This window comes from Littorina saxatilis, linkage group LG11 (genome assembly GCF_037325665.1).
Source record: "Littorina saxatilis isolate snail1 linkage group LG11, US_GU_Lsax_2.0, whole genome shotgun sequence".
NCBI classification, from domain to species: Eukaryota; Metazoa; Mollusca; class Gastropoda; order Littorinimorpha; family Littorinidae; genus Littorina; species Littorina saxatilis.
In genome coordinates this window covers 242,525-264,049 of record NC_090255.1, presented here as the reverse complement: position 1 = coordinate 264,049, position 21,525 = coordinate 242,525, and the positions used below count along the sequence as shown (strand labels likewise).

At 44.8% G+C, this 21,525-nt stretch overlaps 1 protein-coding gene across 1 annotated transcript; it reads right to left on the bottom strand.

Annotated features, from left to right (window-relative positions):
• Positions 1-381: 381 nt before the first annotated feature.
• LOC138980633 (uncharacterized) lies at positions 382-13,814 on the bottom strand. The gene is made up of 4 exons (XM_070353550.1): positions 13,621-13,814; positions 11,019-11,219; positions 3,488-3,654; positions 382-1,909 (listed from the first exon to the last, which is right to left on the bottom strand). The coding sequence occupies exons 1-4, from the start codon at positions 13,732-13,734 to the stop codon at positions 898-900; spliced, it is 1,494 nt and encodes a 497-aa protein (XP_070209651.1). The 5' UTR covers positions 13,735-13,814; the 3' UTR covers positions 382-897.
• Between the last annotated feature and the right edge of the window lie 7,711 nt (positions 13,815-21,525).

Genomic DNA, 21,525 nt, shown 5'->3' with positions numbered 1-21,525 from the left:
TTGACAAGTGCTACTGGCGGTACGTGCACAAACCTAACATGTGAATGAAGTGCATAGAGGGCACGAGGATTGACATAGAGGGCACGAGGATTGACAAGTGCTACAGGCGCCACGTGCACAAACCTAACATGTGAATGAAGTGCATAGAGGGCACGAGGATTGACTAGTGCTACAGGCGCCACGTGCACAAACCTAACATGTGAATGAAGGGCATAGAGGGCACGAGGATTGACTAGTGCCACATGCGCCGCGTGCTCTCCTTGGTCCAAGTCTTCAGAAACCAAGAGCATGGACAGACTGCTAGAGAGAGACAGAAAAAAGATGAAGATATGGATGTGCAATTCTTTTTTTTTCTCAAGATAAACAGCCAGAAACACGACATTTATTGCACCAAGTGTCTTTATTTGCTGTAACTACAAATTCAGAAACTGCAGGAAACAAAAAATCAAGATCAAGAACAAGCCAACATTACAGCAGCTGAACTAGTGGTAGCTGATCGTACAAGGGGAATAACTCCATCATAAACTTGATTACCAAGAACAGAACATTGCAAATGTAAGAAGGCAAAGGCATTTTTAAATGAAATATTATAAACATATTACAAGCAACAGTGTGCATGAATAACAAGACACACACACACACACTGTGATTGTAAATTATCGTCACCACACACACACATACACTGTGATTGTAAATTATCGTCACCACACACACACACACACTGTGATTGTAAATTATCGTCACCACACACACACATACACACTTACACAGTGCAAGGAAACTCAATCGTGACCATAACCACGTCTCTGACCCAAGCCACATACCTCTGAAAAGGTCTTACAATGCCGAGCTCTGACCCAAGCCACAGACCTCTGAAAAGGTCTTACAATGCTGAGCTTAAATCGCAGTGGCGTCAAGGTCAAACCGCTCAGCGTCTTCGTCATCCAACTGCTCCTCGGCCTCCAGGTACTGCGACCACTTAGACGTGTTGCTTGACCCAGTGCTGACATTTGGCCCAGCGCTGACCTTTCTGTGGGCGGAGTGTTCATCATGCCTGGTGACCTGTTCAGTAGGGCTGTTTTCCCCCCACTGTGTGCTCTGTTGGACTGGAGGCGTTGCAATGTTCGGTCCACATTGAAAGCTGTCAGCAGGATAGCTACCTTCCTGTCTCGCGTCTGGATTGAAGCTGGTATTAACAGAAGCCCCACCCCCCGCCAGCATACCACACTTCCTGCTCTGGTTACCTAACGCGTTGCGACACTGTAGAGCCCAGCTGTCCCAGTTAGTGTCTTCAACACACTTGCCATTCCGAGCAGGGAAAGCGTCACGCTCGGTCCAGACGTTTGCTTCTCTACTTGGCACGCTTGCTAATTCTCTACTTGGCACGCTTGCTAGTTCTCTACTTGGCACGCTTGCTAGTTCTCTACTTGGCACGCTTGCTAGTTCTCTACTTGGCACGCTTGCTAGTTCTCTACTTGGCACGCTTGCTAGTTCTCTACTTGGCACGCTTGCTAGTTCTCTACTTGGCACGCTTGCTAGTTCTCTACTTGGCACGCTTGCTAGTTCTCTACTTGGCACGCTTGCTAGTTCTCTACTTGGCACGCTTGCTAGTTCTCTACTTGGCACGCTTGCTAGTTCTCTACTTGGCACGCTTGCTAGTTCTCTACTTGGCACGCTTGCTAGTTCTCTACTTGGCACGCTTGCTAGTTCTCTACTTGGCACGTTGGCTACTTCTCTACTTGGCACGTTGGCTGGATCCCACAGAGGCAGGCCTTGAGCCGATCCGTACAGTGCGTGGTTTTCTCCTGAGTGTGTCTGACGCGATGTCCAACCAGAGGGTTTTCTGTCCCTGGTGCTATGGAAAAACCCACTGCTTTTCTTGTGGACAGGTTTTCCTCTTTGTGCCGCACTGCACGAACAACAAACTTCAGTGAGCATTACACACTACAAGCACAGAGCTCAGTTACTGTCCTTTGCCCTTACACTCCACAACTTGCTGTGACCATCACACACTACAAGCACAGAGTTCAGTTACTGTCCTTTGCTCTTACACTCCACAACTTGCTGTGAGCATTACACACTACAAGCACAGAGTTCAGTTACTGTCCCTTACACTCCACAACTTGCTGTTAGCATTACACACTACAAGCACAGAGTTCAGTTACTGCCCCTTACACTCCACAACTTGCTGTGAGCATTCAATCAATCAATGAGTCTTATATCGCGCATATTCCGTGGGTACAGTTCTAGGCGCTCTGCAGTGATGCCGTGTGAGATGAAATTTTATACGGCCAGTAGATTGCAGCCATTTCGGCGCATATTTACCTTTCACGGCCTATTATTCCAAGTCACACGGGTATAGGTAGACAATTATTAACTGTGCCTAAGCAATTTTGCCAGGAAAGACCCTTTTGTCAATCGTGGGATCTTTAACGTGCGCACCCAATGTAGTGTACACGGGGGGAGGTTCGGACACCGAAGAGAGTCTGCACACAAAGTTGACTCTGTGAAATAAATTTCCGCCGAACCTGGGATCGAACTCACGCTGACAGCGGCCAACTGAATACAAATCCAGCGCGCTACCAACTGAGCTATATCCCCGCCCATTACACACTACAAGCACAGAGTTCAGTTACTGTCCCTTACACTCCACAACTTGCTGTGAGCATTACACACTACAAGCACAGAGTTCAGTTACTGTCCCTTACACTCCACAACTTGCTGTGACCATCACACACTACAAGCACAGAGTTCAGTTACTGTCCCTTACACTCCACAACTTGCTGTGACCATCACACACTACAAGCACAGAGTTCAGTTACTGTCCTTTGCCCTTACACTCCACAACTTGCTGTGAGCATTACACACTACAAGCACAGAGTTCAGTTACTGTCCCTTACACTCCACAACTTGCTGTGAGCATTACACACTACAAGCACAGAGTTCAGTTACTGTCCATTGCCCTTACACTTCACAACTTGCTGTGAGCATTACACACTACAAGCACAGAGTTCAGTTACTGTCCATTGCCCTTACACTCCACAACTTGCTGTGACCCCAAGGCCAAGGACATCTAAACTGATAGACAGTTGAATGTTATAAGACAACTTTGAGTTTTCTTGTTAAACTATTACAATCATACAAATACTTGTGAGTTTTTTTTATATTACATAGTGACCCTAACCCTAGCTGCCCCCCCCCCCCCCCACTGCCAAGAAAAACAAACAAAGGTACACACACATCTCCCCCCCCACACACACACACACTCTATAGTAAGGAATTTATTTATCAGAGCACCTACCATGCAATGCTAAGCAAGACTAATTCTGCACATCCTACATTCTTCTGACTGAAGAAGATGACATCCTTTATCCATGACATAAAGCATAAAGCGTTCAGTTTCACCTCAACAAACATGTGAAACAAGTGTTCTAAGAAAACGTTCACACACCATGAAGCAAGGTAATGCCAAGCCTGTGTCACTCACCTCAAAGACCTTAGTGGGAAAGTGGCGTGCCGGCGCTGTGCCGCAGGGTTGGTGTTGCAGACTGTCCGGCAGTTCTCTTCCTCTGTGTCACTGTCAGCCTCCAGTTGCTCCTCACTTTTTTCACGCTCAACAAAGGGGGACCACTTGCTTTTCTTCTGATCAGTTGCCTATTCAAAAAAAAAAAAAAAAAAAAAATTAAGGACGGTTGTAATAGTATAGTGTTTGTATTCGGAGGCTATCGTGGGGTCACACTCTCAGCCACATCAGTATAACATCAGACGAATGTCTATCACTAAGTTTATTCATTAAAGTATAGAGCACAAGATATAAGCAGCATACAGTAACAGAGCTGAGCACAGAGTAAAACTCATAAGCATAAGGATGCTGTGCTGGAAGAAGTTTAGGGTGCACAATGTACTCTTATTTTAACTGATGATACCAGACCGTGGGAAGAGGTCTGAGAGATAACAGTGAGGAGAGGCTGGGTGGTGGCACAGTTGATAGTACTACAACGGTGTTATATTGTGTACTATGTCACTATTGTATTGTGTACTACGTCACAAATATGTTGTGTACAACGTGACTATGTTGGGAGAGTGCTTCCCCTTTGGTCTGGACAGCTTGGACAGTAAAGAGGTGTTTCGAACCTACTCCAGTTTCAAGCATGTGTGTATGAATGCATACGTATCAACACACACCCATGATCTGAGCTGTTCACATACGTATCAACACACACCCATGATCTGAGCTGTTCACATACGTATCAACACACACCCATGATCTGAGCTGTTCACATACGTATCAACACACACACATGATCTGAGCTGTTCACATACGTATCAACACACACCCATGATCTGAGCTGTTCACATACGTATCAACACACACCCATGATCTGAGCTGTTCACATACGTATCAACACACACCCATGATCTGAGCTGTTCACATACGTATCAACACACACCCATGATCTGAGCTGTTCACATACGTATCAACACACACCCATGATCTGAGCTGTTCACATACGTATCAACACACACCCATGATCTGAGCTGTTCACATACGTATCAACACACACCCATGATCTGAGCTGTTCACATACGTATCAACACACACCCATGATCTGAGCTGTTCACATACGTATCAACACACACCCATGATCTGAGCTGTTCACATACGTATCAACACACACCCATGATCTGAGCTGTTCACATACGTATCAACACACACCCATGATCTGAGCTGTTCACATACGTATCAACACACACCCATGATCTGAGCTGTTCACATACGTATCAACACACACCCATGATCTGAGCTGTTCACATACGTATCAACACACACCCATGATCTGAGCTGTTCACATACGTATCAACACACACCCATGATCTGAGCTGTTCACATACGTATCAACACACACCCATGATCTGAGCTGTTCACATACGTATCAACACACACCCATGATCTGAGCTGTTCACATACGTATCAACACACACCCATGATCTGAGCTGTTCACATACGTATCAACACACACCCATGATCTGAGCTGTTCACATACGTATCAACACACACCCATGATCTGAGCTGTTCACATACGTATCAACACACACCCATGATCTGAGCTGTTCACATATGTATCAACACACACCCATGATCTGAGCTGTTCACATACGTATCAACACACACCCATGATCTGAGCTGTTCACATACGTATCAACACACACCCATGATCTGAGCTGTTCACATACGTATCAACACACACCCATGATCTGAGCTGTTCACATACGTATCAACACACACCCATGATCTGAGCTGTTCACATACGTATCAACACACACCCATGATCTGAGCTGTTCACATACGTATCAACACACACCCATGATCTGAGCTGTTCACATACGTATCAACACACACCCATGATCTGAGCTGTTCACATACGTATCAACACACACCCATGATCTGAGCTGTTCACATACGTATCAACACACACCCATGATCTGAGCTGTTCACATACGTATCAACACACACCCATGATCTGAGCTGTTCACATACGTATCAACACACACCCATGATCTGAGCTGTTCACATACGTATCAACACACACCCATGATCTGAGCTGTTCACATACGTATCAACACACACCCATGATCTGAGCTGTTCACATACGTATCAACACACACCCATGATCTGAGCTGTTCACATACGTATCAACACACACCCATGATCTGAGCTGTTCACATACGTATCAACACACACCCATGCAGACAAGAAACACAACAAACGGTGACAGGTTTTTACCATGGAATGATGTTAAAACTTGGTATCGTCTTTTACCATGGAATGATGTTAAAACTTGGTATCGTCTTTTACCATGGAATGATGTTAAAACTTGGTATCGTCTTTTGCCGTCAAGCACAGGCTGCGTTGACTGACTGCAGCGTCTTTCTCTTTCTGCATTAGTATGGCCTGTGCCTGCCCTGTATGGCCTGTGTCTGCCCTGTGTCTGCCCTGTGTCTGCCCTGTATGGCCTGTGTCTGCCCTGTGTGGCCTGTGTCTGCCCTGTGTCTGCCCTGTGTCTGCCCTGTATGGCCTGTGTCTGCCCTATATGGCCTGTGTCTGCCCTGTGTGGCCTGTGTCTGCCCTGTGTCTGCCCTGTGTCTGCCCTGTATGGCCTGTGTCTGCCCTATATGGCCTGTGTCTGCCCTGTGTCTGCCCTGTGTCTGCCCTGTGTGGCCTGTGTCTGCCCTGTATGGCCTGTGTCTGCCCTGTATGGCCTGTGTCTGCCCTGTATGGCCTGTGCCTGCCCTGTATGGCCTGTGTCTGCCCTGTATGGCCTGTGTCTGCCCTGTATGGCCTGTGTCTGCCCTGTATGGCCTGTGTCTGCCCTGTGTCTGCCCTGTATGCCCTGTGTCTGCCCTGTATGCCCTGTGTCTGCCCTGTGTCTGCCCTGTGTCTGCCCTGTATGGCCTGTGTCTGCCCTGTATGGCCTGTGTCTGCCCTGTATGGCCTGTGTCTGCCCTGTGTCTGCCCTGTATGCCCTGTGTCTGCCCTGTGTCTGCCCTGTGTCTGCCCTGTATGGCCTGTGTCTGCCCTGTATGGCCTGTGTCTGCCCTGTATGCCCTGTGTCTGCCCTGTATGGCCTGTGTCTGCCCTGTGTCTGCCCTGTATGGCCTGTGTCTGCCCTGTGTCTGCCCTGTATGGCCTGTGTCTGCCCTGTATCTGCCCTGTGCCTGCCCTGTGTCTGCCCTGTATGGCCTGTGTCTGCCCTGAATGCCCTGTGTCTGCCCTGTATGGCCTGTGTCTGCCCTGTATGGCCTGTGTCTGCCCTGTATGGCCTGTGTCTGCCCTGTGCCTGCCCTGTATGGCCTGTGTCTGCCCTGTATGGCCTGTGCCTGCCCTGTATGGCCTGTGTCTGCCCTGTATGGCCTGTGCCTGCCCTGTATGGCCTGTGTCTGCCCTGTATGGCCTGTGTCTGCCCTGTATGGCCTGTGTCTGCCCTGTATGCCCTGTGTCTGCCCTGTATGGCCTGTGCCTGCCCTGTATGGCCTGTGTCTGCCCTGTATGGCCTGTGTCTGCCCTGTATGGCCTGTGTCTGCCCTGTATGCCCTGTGTCTGCCCTGTATGGCCTGTGCCTGCCCTGTATGGCCTGTGCCTGCCCTATATGGCCTGTGCCTGCCCTGTATGGCCTGTGTCTGCCCTGTATGGCCTGTGTCTGCCCTGTATGGCCTGTGTCTGCCCTGTATGGCCTGTGTCTGCCCTATATGGCCTGTGTCTGCCCTGTATGGCCTGTGTCTGCCCTGTCTGCCCTGTGTCTGCCCTTTATGGCCTGTGTCTGCCTTGTGTCTGCCCTGTGTCTGCCCTGTGTCTGCCCTGTATGGCCTGTGTCTGCCCTGTATGGCCTGTGTCTGCCCTGTATGGCCTGTGTCTGCCCTATATGGCCTGTGTCTGCCCTATATGGCCAGTGTCTGCCCTGTATGGCCTGTGTCTGCCCTGTATGGCCTGTGTCTGCCCTGTATGGCCTGTGTCTGCCCTGTATGGCCTGTGTCTGCCCTGTGTCTGCCCTGTGTCTGCCCTGTGTCTGCCTTGTGTCTGCCCTGTATGGCCTGTGTCTGCCCTGTATGGCCTGTGTCTGCCCTGTATGGCCTGTGTCTGCCCTGTATGGCCTGTGTCTGCCCTATATGGCCTGTGTCTGCCCTGTATGGCCTGTGTCTGCCCTGTATGGCCTGTGTCTGCCCTATATGGCCTGTGTCTGCCCTATATGGCCTGTGTCTGCCCTGTATGGCCTGTGTCTGCCCTGTATGGCCTGTGTCTGCCCTGTATCTGCCCTATATGGCCTGTGTCTGCCCTGTATGGCCTGTGTCTGCCCTGTGTCTGCCCTGTGTCTGCCCTGTGTCTGCCCTGTGTCTGCCTTGTGTCTGCCCTGTATGGCCTGTGTCTGCCCTGTATGGCCTGTGTCTGCCCTATATGGCCTGTGTCTGCCCTGTATGGCCTGTGTCTGCCCTATATGGCCTGTGTCTGCCCTGTATGGCCTGTGTCTGCCCTGTATGGCCTGTGTCTGCCCTATATGGCCTGTGTCTGCCCTGTATGGCCTGTGTCTGCCCTATGTATACAGTAGTCTCTCACTCGTGTGTGTTTGTTGTGTGTATGACTATGAGTGTGTATGTGTTTGTTGTGTGTATGACTATGTGTGTGTATGTGTTTGTTGTGTGTATGACTATGAGTGTGTATGTGCTTGTTGTGTGTATGACTATGAGTGTGTATGTGTTTGTTGTGTGTATGACTATGAGTGTGTATGTGTTTGTTGTGTGTATAACTATGAGTGTGTGTGTGTTTGTTGTGTGTATGACTATGAGTGTGTATGTGTTTGTTGTGTGTATGACTATGAGTGTGTATGTGTTTGTTGTGTGTATGACTATGAGTGTGTATGTGTTTGTTGTGTGTATGACTATGAGTGTGTATGTGTTTGTTGTGTGTATGACTATGAGTGTGTATGTGCTTGTTGTGTGTATGACTATGAGTGTGTATGTGTTTGTTGTGTGTATGACTATGAGTGTGTGTGTTTGTTGTGTGTATGACTATGAGTGTGTATGTGTTTGTTGTGTGTATAACTATGAGTGTGTATGTGTTTGTTGTGTGTATGACTATGAGTGTGTATGTGTTTGTTGTGTGTATGACTATGAGTGTGTGTGTTTGTTGTGTGTATGACTATGAGTGTGTATGTGTTTGTTGTGTGTATGACTATGAGTGTGTATGTGTTTGTTGTGTGTATGACTATGAGTGTGTATGTGTTTGTGTGTGCGTCTTATTACATGTGTTATAAAAAGTCGCGCCTTATGACCCGGAAAGTACGGTATGTGTTTGTTGTGTGTATGACTATGAGTGTGTATGTGTTTGTTGTGTGTATAACTATGAGTGTGTATGTGTTTGTTGTGTGTATGACTATGAGTGTGTATGTGTTTGTTGTGTGTATGACTATGAGTGTGTATGTGTTTGTTGTGTGTATGACTATGAGTGTGTATGTGTTTGTTGTGTGTATGACTATGAGTGTGTGTGTTTGCTGTGTGTATGACTATGAGTGTGTATGTGTTTGTTGTGTGTATGACTATGAGTGTGTATGTGTTTGTTGTGTGTATGACTATGAGTGTGTATGTGTTTGTGTGTGCGTCTTATTACATGTGTTATTTAAAGCCCAGTGGGGTTTTTCCTTGTTATCTGTATGCTTTTTACATTTAGTCGAGGGGGGAATCGAGACGAGGGTCGTGGTGTATGTGTGTGTGTATGTGTGTGTGTGTGTGTGTGTGTGTGTGTAGAGCGATTCAGACCAAACTACTGGACCGATCTTTATGAAATTTGACATGAAAGTTCCTGGGTATGATATCCCCATACGTTTTTTTCATTTTTTTGATAAATGTCTTTGATGACGTCATATCCGGCTTTTCGTGAAAGTTGAGGCGGCACTGTCACGCCCTCATTTTTCAACCAAATTGGTTGAAATTTTGGTCAAGTATTGTTCGACGAAGCCCGGACTTCGGTATTGCATTTCAGCGTGGTGGCTTAAAAATTAATTTATGACTTTGGTCATTAAAAATCTGAAAATTGTAAAAAAAATATTTCTTTTATAAAACGATCCAAATTTACGTTCATCTTATTCTCCATCATTTGCTGATTCCAAAAACATATAAATATGTTATATTTGGATTAAAATCAAGCTCTGAAAATTAAATATATAAAAATTATTATCAAAATTAAATTGTCGAAATCAATTTAAAAACACTTTCATCTTATTCCTTGTCGGTTCCTGATTCCAAAAACATATAGATATGATATGTTTGGATTAAAAACACGCTCAGAAAGTTAAAACGAAGAGAGGTACAGAAAAGCGTGCTATCGTTCTCAGCGCAACTACTACCCCGCTCTTCTTGTCAATTTCACTGCCTTTGCCGTGAGCGGTGGACTGACGATGTTACGAGTATACGGTCTTGCTGCGTTGCATTGCGTTTAGTTTCATTCTGTGAGTTCGACAGCTACTTGACTAAATGTTGTATTTTTGCCTTACGCGACTTGTTTATGTTTGTTTTGTTTTATAATGCTATTGTGAAGTGACTGGAGCCATTTAAGGGACTGGCGCTATAGAATTTGAAAAGCTATTTATCATTTATAATATATACTAGATGAATACCCGCTTCGCCGGGTAGCCGGCTTCGCCGGGAAGAAGTAGAGCTGAAGCCGGGTACCCGGCGAAGTGGGGCACCGTACGGCGGCTTCGCCGGGTACCCGGCTTCGCCGGGTGAGTGGCGCACCGTAAACGATTGACGCCACACGAAGGAAAACTTCTAAAAATAGTAACGGGAATATGGATTGAGCGTTGCGGACAGTGACCTTCTAAAAATAGTAACGAGAATATGGAGGGACGCCACACGAAGGAAGGGAGATAAACGCAAAACACTGGAGAAGATAAGGAAGAGTTACTGGGAATGGATCTGGGAAGATGAACAGAAAAACCAAAATCGGTTCAGCGCTGCGCGCTGAGAGCACGTGTTGAAAATTCTCATCGACCAGGTTGTGTCCGGGGTCTACCTGAATATGCCCACCAAATTTGAAGCAGATCCATCGAGAACTTTGGCCGTGCATGGCGAACACACAGACAGACAGACAGACAGACACAAGCCGTATATAGATTATATATTATTACTATTATTTCTTTTCTGCATATAGCCCGAAGAGTCAGGTGAGTCCCGAGAGACGTAGAGCTTAAACCCAGAGAATGACAGAAATCCAGTGGCATACTTGTTAAACCCAGAGAATGACAGAAATCCAGTGGCATACTTGTTAAAACCAGAGAATGACAGAAATTCAGTGGCATACTTCTTAAACCCAGAGAATGACAGAAATCCAGTGGCATATTTGAACTGACATCAAACAGGAATCTGCACCTTCGAAAAACAATTATTTTTTATGTGTCACATTTGTTTAAGTTGTTTCCTTTGCATAATAGATGTATAGTGGACACTGATACTATAGGGTTTCTCACTTGCATGGAGTTGTGTCCCCTTTGCTGACCCGGGTCAGAGGTCAGAGCAGTGGTGTGGACGTGGAGATTGGAAACGCTGTCCACACGACCTGCTCCTGGTTGCCGAGCGACATGGACATCCAGTTGGTCGACCTCCTGACGGCGCAGATTCAGACTCTGTACAACACTGCGACACTCGGCACCACTGCCGTCCGCATACACCTGTAGAAATCATTCACTCTGTACAACATCGCGACACTCGGCACCACTGCCGTCCGCATACACCTGTAGAAATCATTCACTCTGTACAACATCGCGACACTCGGCACCACTGCCGTCCGCATACACCTGTAGAAATCATTCACTCTGTACAACATCGCGACACTCGGCACCACTGCTGTCCGCATACACCTGTAGAAATCATTCACTTTGTACAACATCGCGACACTCGGCACCACTGCTGTCCGCATACACCTGTAAAAATCATTCACTCTGTACAACATCGCGACACTCGGCACCACTGCTGTCCGCATACACCTGTAGAAATCATTCACTTTGTACAACATCGCGACACTCGGCACCACTGCTGTCCGCATACACCTGTAGAAATCATTCACTCTGTACAACATCGCGACACTCGGCACCACTGCTGTCCGCATACACCTGTAGAAATCATTCACTTTGTACAACATCGCGACACTCGGCACCACTGCTGTCCGCATACACCTGTAGAAATCATTCACTCTGTACAACATCGCGACACTCGGCACCACTGCTGTCCGCATACACCTGTAGAAATCATTCACTCTGTACAACATCGCGACACTCGGCACCACTGCTGTCCGCATGCACCTGTAGAAATCATTCACTTTGTACAACATCGCGACACTCGGCACCACTGCTGTCCGCATACACCTGTAGAAATCATTCACTCTGTACAACATCGCGACACTCGGCACCACTGCTGTCCGCATACACCTGTAGAAATCATTCACTGTGTACAACATCGCGACACTCTGCACCACTGCTGTCCGCATACACCTGTAGAAATCATTCACTCTGTACAACATCGCGACCCTCGGCACCACTGCTGTCCGCATACACCTGTAGAAATCATTCACTCTGTACAACATCGCGACACTCTGCACCACTGCCGTCCGCATACACCTGTAGAAATCATTAACTCTGTACAACACTGCGACACTCTGCACCACTGCTGTCCGCATACACCTGTAGAAATCATTCACTCTGTACAACACTGCGACACTCGGCACCACTGCTGTCCGCATACACCTGTAGAAATCATTCACTCTGTACAACACTGCGACACTCGGCACCACTGCTGTCCGCATACACCTGTAGAAATCATTCACTCTGTACAACACTGCGACACTCGGCACCACTGCTGTCCGCATACACCTGTAGAAATCATTCACTTTGTACAACATCGCGACACTCGGCACCACTGCTGTCCGCATACACCTGTAGAAATCATTCACTCTGTACAACATCGCAACACTCGGCACCACTGCTGTCCGCATACACCTGTAGAAATCATTCACTCTGTACAACATCGCAACACTCTGCACCACTGCCGTCCGCATACACCTGTAGAAATCATTCACTCTGTACAACATCGCAACACTCGGCACCACTGCTGTCCGCATACACCTGTAGAAATCATTCACTTTGATACAATGACTGCTTTTCTCACAGCAAAATTAAATATCACAAAGGCAAAAGCTATACGCACTCCGAGTGTATGCCGGATCGATGAGTCTGTATACACTCCGAGTGTTGATGCGGTTCAGTGTCTGGTCTTACACCCCGAAAATGTAATCTACATTACAGCAAAGGCCGTGCAGCATCAGATTATTTTCGTTTCTTTGTACTCTTATAATCGGGAGCATCTCGTTACTCCCCCGGCTCGTTACTCCCCCGGCTCGTTACTCCCCCGGCTTGTTACTAACCCTAACCCTAAGGGGGGGTAACGAGCCGGGGGAGTACAAGCTGATCCCTTATAATCAAATGCTCTGTGTTCCTATCGCAAAGTGGTGTCGAATTGCAAATTCGTTTCGCGACCGGAAGTTTAACGCCGGAGTGTATACAAGATTCTGACCCCTGTATACACTCCGAGTGTATACAAGATTCTGACCCCTGGCCCTGTATACACTCCGAGTGTATACAAGATTCTGACCCCTGTATACACTCCGAGTGCGTATCAGAAATGATGTGCAGGAGAACCTTTCTCACTTTTGTTTGGCTAGTTGAAATTTTGGAACATAGGCTGTGCATCCCTGACAACGGTTGTTGGAACATAGGCTGTGCATCCCTGACAACGGTTGTTGGAACATAGGCTATGCATCCCTGACAACGGTTGTTGTTTTTATTTCCCAACCTTCTAATTGTATATATATATATATCTATATATATCTATATATATATGCCATCCTAATCGGTTTGTTAGTTGTGGATGTTTCTGTAGGAGATCTGGGAACTAGAACTAAGAAGGACGAACAAGAACGACTGTAATAGATAGTAGGCCTATACTGTGATATTGATTTACTCAACAGTTAACTGAGTCAGTCAGTGTCACTGTGTGCTCGGATACTAATTACTATACCTTCACAAACGACTGTTTTTCGTTGCACATTTTGCACGTCCATTTCTTCGTCTTTTTCTGTTGATGGACCTGAAATGTACCGCACTGATGGCATCTCAGCACTGTACAACTCATTCTTGATATTCTGTGCTTACAGACCAGTCACTGAAGCTAGGTGCCTTTGATCCAAGTATCCCTCGAATAACGCGCCTTGTTTCGTGTTGCTTCGTAAGGGAGTTAACTCCGAATTAACTGCACTGGGCAAACAGAGTTGTTAATGTCGGTATAAGGGACACGACTCTTACACACGTAACTGCACTTTCGTTTTCTGTGTCATTCTCGGCGTTTATGTGTCATACATTCAAAATCAAACGGTTGAGCATATCTTTCACGCAAAACATTAAATAAAAAACACCTCACTTCTGTTAATTGTTTTGTTCTGTCCAATTAAACGTACCAACAACTTACCTTTCTTGTTTTTTTAATTCTGAAACTAGGAACGTTGGCAGTCAATTTGTTTTTGGATGTTTCTCACTTCTGTTATGCAAGTACATGTATCTTTAAGTGAACAAAACGTGACCATTCAGCGAAATGCTTTGTCACTAATAAAACTGAATAAGAATAAAAAATAACACCCAAACACCAAAATGAAATAAATATTTCGGAGTGAAAACTCCTTCTTCAGTAATCATGTAATGGAATCAAAACAAACGATGACGTAAAAACAGAAAGGAAATTACGTAAGAATACAAATGACGTCATTCTAAAAATAAATAAAACACGTGCAAATTTGCTATTGTTCTCTCTCTCTCTCTCTCTCTCTCTCTCTCTCTCTCTCTCTCTCTCTCTCTCTCTCTCTCTCTCTCTCTGAGTCTCTCTAAAGTAAGCAGTAAAGGTAAAACGTCATATGTTTGCAAGCACATAGGGGAGACTGGGGTACCCTGGGACATGGGGCAGGGTGGGACAGCGCAATTTAGCCATGTTATCTTGATTTTTTTTAAAAGTTTGAATTTGCCGCCATGAAGGGAAACTACTCAGCCAGACTGGCGCCAACTGTTAATGGTGTGGGCACAGACGTTTGCCAGCAGTCGATGTTTGCCTGAAAAGAAGCACTGTAAGTAAATTTTCGACTGTCACAAACTTCTTATTTGTATATAATGTCTTTTTACGCACCCTATTAAACCATATATAACCAGATTATGTCATTATTCACTCATATTTATCGAACATTTCAAAGATGTTTACACGTTAGATCTGTGGCCATTTTTTCATTTTATCAAATTAACCGCCTTGGGGCAGGGTGGGACGGGGTAGGGTGGGACAAGGCTGGGGCAGGGTGGGACTGTCCCACCCTGCCCCAGCTTTGACCCACCCTGCCCCCTTAGAGGTTTTGTCTATGTCTTTAATTATTAAAAGTTGATAAGTTGTATAACATTGGTTTTATGCAAGAGAGAGAGAGAGAGAGAGAGAGAGAGAGAGAGAGAGAGAGAGAGACGGTGTGGTATTATTAATTCGGTGTTGGCATAACCATGCTGTGTTTTTCTCTTTCTCTCTTTCTTTGTCTCTCTCTTTGTCTCTCTCTTTCTCTCTCTCTCTCTCTCTCTCTTTATCTCTCTCTCTCTCTCTCTCTCTCTCTCTCTCTCTCTCTCTCTCTCTCTCTCTCTCTCTCTCTCTCTCTCTCTCTCTCTCTCTCTCTCTCTCTCTCTCTCTCTCTTTCTCTCTCTGTAGTTTGTGTAGTGTTTGTCTTAAATCTTTTGTCGACTTTCAGATGGTGAGAACATACAAGAGAAAGACGCAATGGACTTCAAAACCAGTGCAAAATATGAAGGATACGGTGGAAGCTGTGAAAGAAGGTTTGTCATTTCGCGAGGCTGCAAGGATGTTTTCTGTGTCGAAAAGTAGCCTTGGGCGAGCGATGTCCCGTGGCAAAATCTCCTCCTTGACATCTCAGTGCAACACTCGACAAGTCTTTACGAATGCCGAAGAACAGGAGTTGGTGGAATACATAATCCAGGCTTCAAAGTATGGATTTCCTATCGATTCAATGACTTTGAGATCACTCGCATTTGATCTCGCAAACAAAAACCCTAAAAGTCTGTCCTCCAAGCTGGACAAGGAATAAACGTGCAGGTGAAGACTGGGTCTTAGCATTTCGCAAAAGGCATCCAGAGATATCAATTCGAATCCCAGAAGCAGTCAGCTTGGCGAGGACGATGGCGTTCAACAGAAACAACGTTGACGAGTTTTTCAAGAAGCTTCAACATCTCTACGAAAAGCATATCCTGACCCCTGACAGGATATTCAACACGGATGAAACCGCTTTGATGACGTCCCTGAAACCGACTAAAGTCTTGGCGCAGTCGGGAGTAAAGCAGGTGTCTCAGGTAGTGTCACAGGAGAGAGGTGAACTTGTTACTATGTTGGCAATTGTCAATGCCATTGGAAACAGCATCCCACCTTGTCTGATATTTCCGCTGGTGAATTTCCATGACCATATGACAATAAATGCACCTCCAGGGACAAAAGGACTGGGTTCACGTTCTGGCGGCTGGATGACAAAGTCTCTGTTTGTGGAATGTTTGGAACATTTTACTGAGCATGTCAATTGTTCGCCTGACAACAAAGTCTTGCTGGTACTGGATAACCACGAGTCCCACATTTCCCTGGCAGCTATCAACCATTGCAGGGAGAAGGGGTGGTGCTATTAAGCCTTCCACCCCACTGTACACATCGGATGCAACCCCTTGATGTCGGAGTGTTCGGGCCTTTGAAAACTGAATACAACAAGGCCCTGTCAAGGTGGATGTACATGCATCCGGGGACGAGGACCACGATTCATCATGTGTCCACCATTCTTGGGAGTGCATATCCCAGAGCTTTCCGAATGGAAAACATAATCAGCGGCTTCAAAGCCACAGGAATCTATCCTCTTGACAGTGAGATGTGAGTGCATATCCCAGAGCTTTCCGAATGGAAAACATAATCAGCGGCTTCAAAGCCACAGGAATCTATCCTCTTGACAGTGAGATGTTCTCCAAAGAATTAGCAGAGGAAGCCGAATCGGCTCACCTACAAGAACAACCCCAAGAGCCGACTTGCCAACAAGAACAGCTACCAGAACCGCCTCGTCAACAAGAACAACCACCAGCGTCGCCTCTCCAACAAGAACAACCACGAGCGTCGCCTCTCCAACAAGAACAACCACCATCTTCTCCAATATCAGTAGAAGTAGAATCTAGCTTCTCCCATGCACCAGCAGATGTAAGACCACACGCTAGTGTTCCGAAAAACTCTCGCAAGCGTACAGGACGACCTTTGGGATCCAGTCGCATTCTCACTGATACACCAGAAAAGAACATCATTGAAGAAAACGTCAGTGCAAAGAAAAAGAAAGCAGAGAAAACAGCATCTCAGTCCAGAAAAAGAGCGCCATCACAACCTGTCATGGATGTTACTTAAACATACTTTTAAGTGTTATTTTTCTGAACGGTTTATTTTTACCTGTGGCAAAAGGTCAATAAGCAAGTCACTATGTTGGTCGATCGGTAAAAAAATTACCTTCTACGTTGAAAATGGTTAATAATGGTGGAAAAGGGTTTCTTGTTTTTGAATTACTCAACTAGTATACTTTGTGTATGGGGCAGTTTGGGACAAAGCAGGGGCAGGGTGGGACGGGGCAGGGTGGGACAGTCCCACCCTGCCCCACAGTGTGTCCCAGCCTGCCCCACTTCGTCCCATCCTGCCCCGGATTTTGTTTCATTTTCAACGGTTATTTGCTTAAAAATGGCATATTTAATATCAAATTAAGTTACGTTTTTATGTTTTTAATTCAATAAAGTTTATAAAAAGATCGTATTTGTGTTTATTTTGAAAATTAGGTGTTAGAAAATTGCAATTGATTAAAAAAAATAAAAAAAAGTCCCACCCTGCCCCAGTCTCCCTTACACTTGAGCACACTCACTCCCACACGCACACACACACATACTTCCAGGTGTTGAATGCGATCCAGGGAGCTAACATGTTACAAGGCTGATAAGTTTATAGCCATAGGACACTGTTTATCTTGTTGATAGCGTCAAAAGACGTTGTGTACTCTGCTGCGAACAACAAAGGGATAATTATAGAAAAATATCCAAACATTATATCCGCGAACAGCCTCGTAATAACAAATACAGAGGGTAGCAACAGTATAAAACTAATAAAACTGGTGAGAACAAAACAGCTGAGTAGCACTGTCAGCCGGGGAAAGTGCAGTGATCGAGCAGTGGCGTGACATTGTATATACGCAGGGACCTATATTTATATGGCACTACACCCTGTCAAGAGGCCCGGGTCTGTCTCGAGTGTCCGTCTCGTGTGTCCGCTATGGACAATATAAAAGTATGTGTGAAAAAGTACATCCATCACTTGGCTACAACACAGACGGTGTGCGAGACGTGTAAACCGCGTGACGATGAAAACCATCCTACTCCTGTGTCTTCTGGGATGGCTGGCTGCCGCATGTAAGTAACTGCATTTCACACTGTAAAGTATGTAAGTAACTGCAATTATTTCACACCGTAAAGTATGTAAGTAACTGCAATTATTTCACACCGTAGGTATATGTAAGTAACTGCATTTCACACCGTAAAGTATGTAAGTAACTGAATTTCACACCGTAAAGTATGTAAGTAACTGAATTTCACACCGTAAAGTATGTAAGTAACTGCAAGCATTTCACACCGTAAAGTATGTAAGTAACTGCAATCATTTCACACCGTAAAGTATGTAAGTAACTGCAATCATTTCACACCGTAAAGTATGTTAGTAACTGCAATTATTTCACACCGTAAAGTATGTAAGTAACTAACTGCAATCATTTCACACCGTAAAGTATGTAAGTAACTGCAATAATTTCACACCGTAAAGTATGTTAGTAACTGCAATTATTTCACACCGTAAAGTATGTAAGTAACTGCATTTTACACTGTAAAGTATGTAAGTAACTGCATTTATTTCACACAGTAAAGTATGTAAGTAACTGCAATCATTTCACACCGTAAAGTATGTAAGTAACTGCAATCATTTCACACCGTAAAGTATGTAAGTAACTGCAATCATTTCACACCGTAAAGTATGTAAGTAACTGCAATTATTTCACACCGTAAAGTATGTACTGAGTAACTGCAATTATTTCACACCGTAAAGTATATAAGTAACTGCAATTATTTCACACCGTAAAGTATGTAAGTAACTGCATTTCACACTGTAAAGTATGTAAGTAACTGCAATCATTTCACACCGTAAAGTATGTAAGTAACTGCAATTATTTCACATCGTAAAGTATGTAAGTAACTGCAATTATTTCACACCGTAATTAAAGTATGTTAGTAACTGCAATTATTTCACACCGTAAAGTATGTAAGTAACTGCAATTATTTCACACCGTAAAGTATGTAAGTAACTGCATTTCACACTGTAAAGTATGTAAGTAACTGCATTTATTTCACACAGTAAAGTATGTAAGTAACCGCAATTATTTCACACAGTAAAGTATGTAAATAACTGCAATTATTTCACACCGTAAAGTATGTAAGTAACTGCATTTCACACTGTAAAGTATGTAAGTAACTGCAATCATTTCACACAGTAAAGTATGTAAGTAACTGCAATCATTTCACACCGTAAAGTATGTAAGTAACTGCAATTATTTCACACCTTAAAGTATGTAAGTAACAGCATTTCACACCATAAAGTATGTAAGTAACTGCAATTATTTCACACCGTTTGTTTGTTTGTTTGTTTGTTTGTTTAACGCCCAGCCGACCACGAAGGGCCATATCAGGGCGGTGCTGCTTTGACATTTAACGTGCGCCACACACAAGACAGAAGTCGCAGCACAGGCTTCATGTCTCACCCAGTCACATTATTCTGACACCGGACCAACCAGTCCTAGCACTAACCCCATAATGCCAGACGCCAGGCGGAGCAGCCACTAGATTGCCAATTTTAAAGTCTTAGGTATGACCTGGCCGGGGTTCGAACCCACGACCTCCCGATCACGGGGCGGACGCCTTTCCACTAGGCCAACCGATTTCACACCGTAAAGTATATAAGTAACTGCATTTATTTCACACAGTAAAGTATGTTAGTAACTGCAATTATTTCACACCGTAAAGTATGTAAGTAACTGCAATTATTTCACACCGTAAAGTATGTAAGTAACTGCATTTCACACTGTAAAGTATGTAAGTAACTGCATTTATTTGACACTGTAAAGTATGTAAGTAACTGCATTTATTTCACACAGTAAAGTATGTAAGTAACTGCATTTCACACTGTAAAGTATTTAAGTAACTGCATTTATTTCACACAGTAATAAAGTATGTAAGTAAACGCAATTATTTCACACAGTAAAGTATGTAAATAACTGCAATTATTTCACACCGTAAAGTATGTAAGTAGCTGCATTTCACACTGTAAAGTATGTAAGTAACTGCATTTATTTCACACAGTAAAGTATGTAAGTAACTGCATTTCACACCGACGGTAAAGTAAGTAACTGCATTTCACACCGTAAAGTATGTAAGTAACTGCATTTCACACTGTAAAGTATGTAAGTAACTGCATTTCACAACATAAAGTATGTAAGTAATCGCTATTATTTCACACAGTAAAGTATGTAAGTAACTGCATTTCACACAGTAAAGTATGTAAGTAACTGCATTTATTTCACACCGTAAAGTATGTAAGTAACTGCATTTATTTCACACAGTAAAGTATGTAAGTAACCGCTATTATTTCACACCGTAAAGTATGTAAGTAACTGCAATTATTTCACACAGTAAAGTATGTAAGTAACCGCAAAATATTTCAAAGTGTAACATATGACAATAACTTGATGAGATGACATTTTGCATTAAGTAACTCCATCTGTGAAACAAAGCATCAGGAGTTTTTATAGAACAAACAAATGAAGACCTAAGTGAAATTGGACAATGTTTGACAACTGTGATTTCTCGAGACTGAAGAAGATGTTTGGACAGAGCTTAAAGCTGCACTGACTCAGTGACTGCATGTCAATGATTTCAGATGGTTGTCCTGACAACTAACTGTGTGTGAATAATTTCAGATGGTTGTCCTGACAACTAACTGTGTGTGAATAATTTCAGATGGTTGTCCTAACAACTAACTGTGTGTGAATGATTTCAGACGGTTGCCCTGACAACTAACTGTGTGTGAATGATTTCAGACGGTTGCCCTGACAACTGGGCGCCGACTAAAGTGGACCCTAGCTGTGACTATGTGCTGGCCCCACACCGTAGGGGGCGCCCCAACCTGCGTCACTTCCCCTGTCTGGACTCCGCCAAGGACTGCGCACACGGCTTCCAAGTGAGTCATCATCGTCATTGTCATCAACATTGTCGTCATTGTCACCATTTTAACATGTTACCAACTGCAGGCTTCACTTTCTGACTTCAAATGAGGATTGTAAGGACTAGTCATGTATTGAAGAGGAGGAGCTAGCTAGTCATGTATTGAAGGGGAGGAGCTAGCTAGTCATGTATTGAAGGGGAGGAGCTAGTCATGTATTGAAGGGGAGGAGCTAGCTAGTCATGTATTGAAGGGGAGGAGCTATAGTCATGTATTGAAGGAGAGGAGCTAGCTAGTCATGTATTGAAGGGGAGGAGCTAGTCATGTATTGAAGGGGAGGAGCTAGTCATGTATTGAAGGGGAGGAGCTAGCTAGTCATGTATTGAAGGGGAGGAGCTAGTCATGTATTGAAGGGGAGGAGCTAGCTAGTCATGTATTGAAGGGGAGGAGCTAGCTAGTCATGTATTGAAGGGGAGGAGCTAGTCATGTATTGAAGGGGAGTAGCTAGTCTTGTATTGAAGGGGAGGAGCTAGTCATGTATTGAAGGGGAGGAGCTAGCTAGTCATGTATTGA